Consider the following 2,534-nt stretch of genomic DNA (forward strand, 5'->3'; position numbering starts at 1 on the left):
AAAGACACTTTCCTTACTACTCAGACATCCCACTTAAGCTTTAAGCTCTACTCAGCTTTATCATTCCTCCAGTTTCTTGGTTGGCTTTGTGTTAGTATGGAATCTTTACAGATGGTGTCAGGTTCATTTTATTAGAGAAGATGAATGAGCTTAAAATGTAAGTTGTCATAATTTATTCTTAAGTGGTTAAAGTTTCAAGTTAGCTTTACACTGTGCCATTGCGCATGGCGCATTCTGGTTACATTTTTCAGGCAGAACCGGAGGGAGGGACACTGTGCCAAATGTTATGTTGTAAGAACTTCACGGTAACACAAAACATAAGAGAAAAAGAGCTTTATCTTGAATTTACCAGAAATCAGGAGTAAACAAATTGGAACAGGAAAACAGCTGAAAGATTTTAACTTCTGTAGATTTTCATTTAGCAATGACATGAAAAATAATGAATTTCCACACAATGAGCAAGTCACAAGAGTACCCAAAATTGCATGTATCGAAACTAGGCGCTCTATTTAGTAGTTGGAACATTACACTAAATAATTAATATTAGATTATCAAAAGTTTATTTCATATTGATATATGTTGAAGGAAGTAGTTAGTATCACTTATTATCAATCCAAAAAACTGATTAAAAGTCATTCAGTATGTAATATTTTGATAACATTTCATATCTAGACTAAACCAGACAGCTAACATTTAAACTGAAAAATGGAAAATACCCAAACTGCATAAATTTTCTGATTCAATTCTCCTATATTAAAATCCTTACAGTCACACAAAAACTTGATATCTGAATCTTTCACATGTTCAGATTGACTGGTACTGGAGTTTGACTGTCATTGCCACCATCCTCTTCTGCATTCTGTATCTGTAAATAAAGGTTATTATTAATACCAAGACATCAGAGTTATGAAGTGGAATCTGAACTCAGGGCTCTGACAAGATAGACATTTTTAACTGCAGCTTTCCTGCTTACACTGTGATCATTAGGCTTATTTTGTAGTAATACCAATCAATGCAATTAAATAGAATTAAGTAAGTAGTACCTCAAAGCCATAGTCCTCGCACTGGGTTTTAAAGAATTTTTTGACCTCTTTTTCTTTATTTTTTCTCTCTTTTCCTTGCAGTCCTTCATGGTTCTTCCAGTAAACCCCAAGTATCTCGTCAGAAAAGTGCTGTGGGAGAAACTTGGACACCTGACATCAAGGACAGCAGCATAAAAATGACATATTACACAGCCAAAGTTGTCTTATGGAGATGCATAAAAAAACAAACAGAGCTCATAGAAATTAAGGGTATAATTCTCACCTTTGATTTGGATATTGGGATTGCTTTGTCAGGCTTGTCCTTGCGATAGAAAAATGCTTTACTGATGGGGTCATTGTCTTCCATCGCATAGTCCAAAGTGACAACCTAAAATGAAATGTCACAGAGAGGCCTGTGTTTATATTCACATGTAAATAACGGTATGTAAACAGTGGAAGTTTAAAAGATCAATTAAATAAAATGAACAAAAATAAATAAATCAGGATTTCAAGAAAAGGTTGATGAATTAATAAAACTCACAATAACTTCCAACTTGTCTTCACGAAAGCGTTCAATCAGTTTGTCTCTTAAATCTTTCTTCATCTCCTGAAGGATGGAGATAACAATGTGTGTTATTACTATTATTTTGTTAATCTTGTTTCATGAGCTGTTCTCATTCTTACCTCCAATTTTTTCTTTTTGTATTTTTTCTCGAGCTGAGAAAGGGGAAAAATGGGAAGGAGAAGAAAAGCATTTACTGAAAGCACAATCGCTCGAAACCGAATGTTTAAAGAAAATCTCTTTTTCTTAATTCCTCTGTTTCAAACAGGAATTTTGTCACTCACCAAAATCGATCTGTTTCACAACTTTCTGCACAATAAACATTAATTTGCAGCTTGCTGTTTTAGTACATACATGGAAAATGACTCTTGGAAAGTGGTACTGTATGCCTTCCTAGTTCCCAGTAGACTGTGTGATAAGGTAGTGTCAGAACAGCACACACCACTTGTCCTGTCATGAACCTATAATAAGGCTGATTTTGTATTTTTTTTTCTCCCTTGCAGCAGCTTGGTTATGATTAACTTATTATGTTTCCTTTCCACAACACACTCGTCCAGCTTCAAGTAAAGAAAATTATATTCTAAGTTTTGTTGATGAATCATGAAAGATTACTACTGTATGACACAAGCCTGGACATGTCTGAGAATAAGAACTGCTTTGTCAGCCTCTGATGACAATTTAGGCTCTGTCTATATGTACATGGCTTTTTTGGTAAACACAGACTTTTATGTGCCTTTTGACTTTTTCCCAAATGGTAAACAGTTCTTTAAGCTTCCCTCTCTTTTCCTTCCAGTAAACCCTAAGTATCTCCTCAAAAAACCACTGTGGGACAGACTTATAGACACCTGCCATCAGGGACAGCAGCATAAAAATGACATATTACACAGCCAATGTTGTCTTATGGAGCTGCATAAAAAAAGAACACGCGGCACATGGAAATCAAAACTATA

At 34.9% G+C, this 2,534-nt stretch overlaps 1 protein-coding gene across 1 annotated transcript; it reads right to left on the reverse strand.

The window, feature by feature from the left end:
- Window positions 1-318: 318 nt before the first annotated feature.
- On the reverse strand, window positions 319-1,402 carry LOC120435401 (deoxynucleoside triphosphate triphosphohydrolase SAMHD1-like). The gene is made up of 3 exons (XM_039604944.1): window positions 1,306-1,402; window positions 1,044-1,193; window positions 319-865 (listed from the first exon to the last, which is right to left on the reverse strand). Exons 1-3 carry the CDS (start codon window positions 1,387-1,389, stop codon window positions 797-799), a joined length of 303 nt encoding a protein of 100 aa, XP_039460878.1. The 5' UTR covers window positions 1,390-1,402; the 3' UTR covers window positions 319-796.
- Window positions 1,403-2,534: the final 1,132 nt, after the last annotated feature.

Source organism: Oreochromis aureus, linkage group 20 (genome assembly GCF_013358895.1).
Source record: "Oreochromis aureus strain Israel breed Guangdong linkage group 20, ZZ_aureus, whole genome shotgun sequence".
Lineage (NCBI taxonomy): Eukaryota > Metazoa > Chordata > Actinopteri > Cichliformes > Cichlidae > Oreochromis > Oreochromis aureus.

Bases quoted from the DNA above. Each gene is read 5' to 3' on its own strand.
- LOC120435401 (XM_039604944.1), bottom strand. From the start codon at position 1,389: ATGGAAGACAATGACCCCATCAGTAAAGCATTTTTCTATCGCAAGGAC. The intron at 1,194-1,305 runs GTGAGAATTATA...CCTTGATGTCAG, and splicing joins TCCCAATATCCAAATCAAAG to GTGTCCAAGTTTCTCCCACA. The intron at 866-1,043 runs GTACTACTTACT...CTTTATTTACAG, and splicing joins GCGAGGACTATGGCTTTGAG to ATACAGAATGCAGAAGAGGA.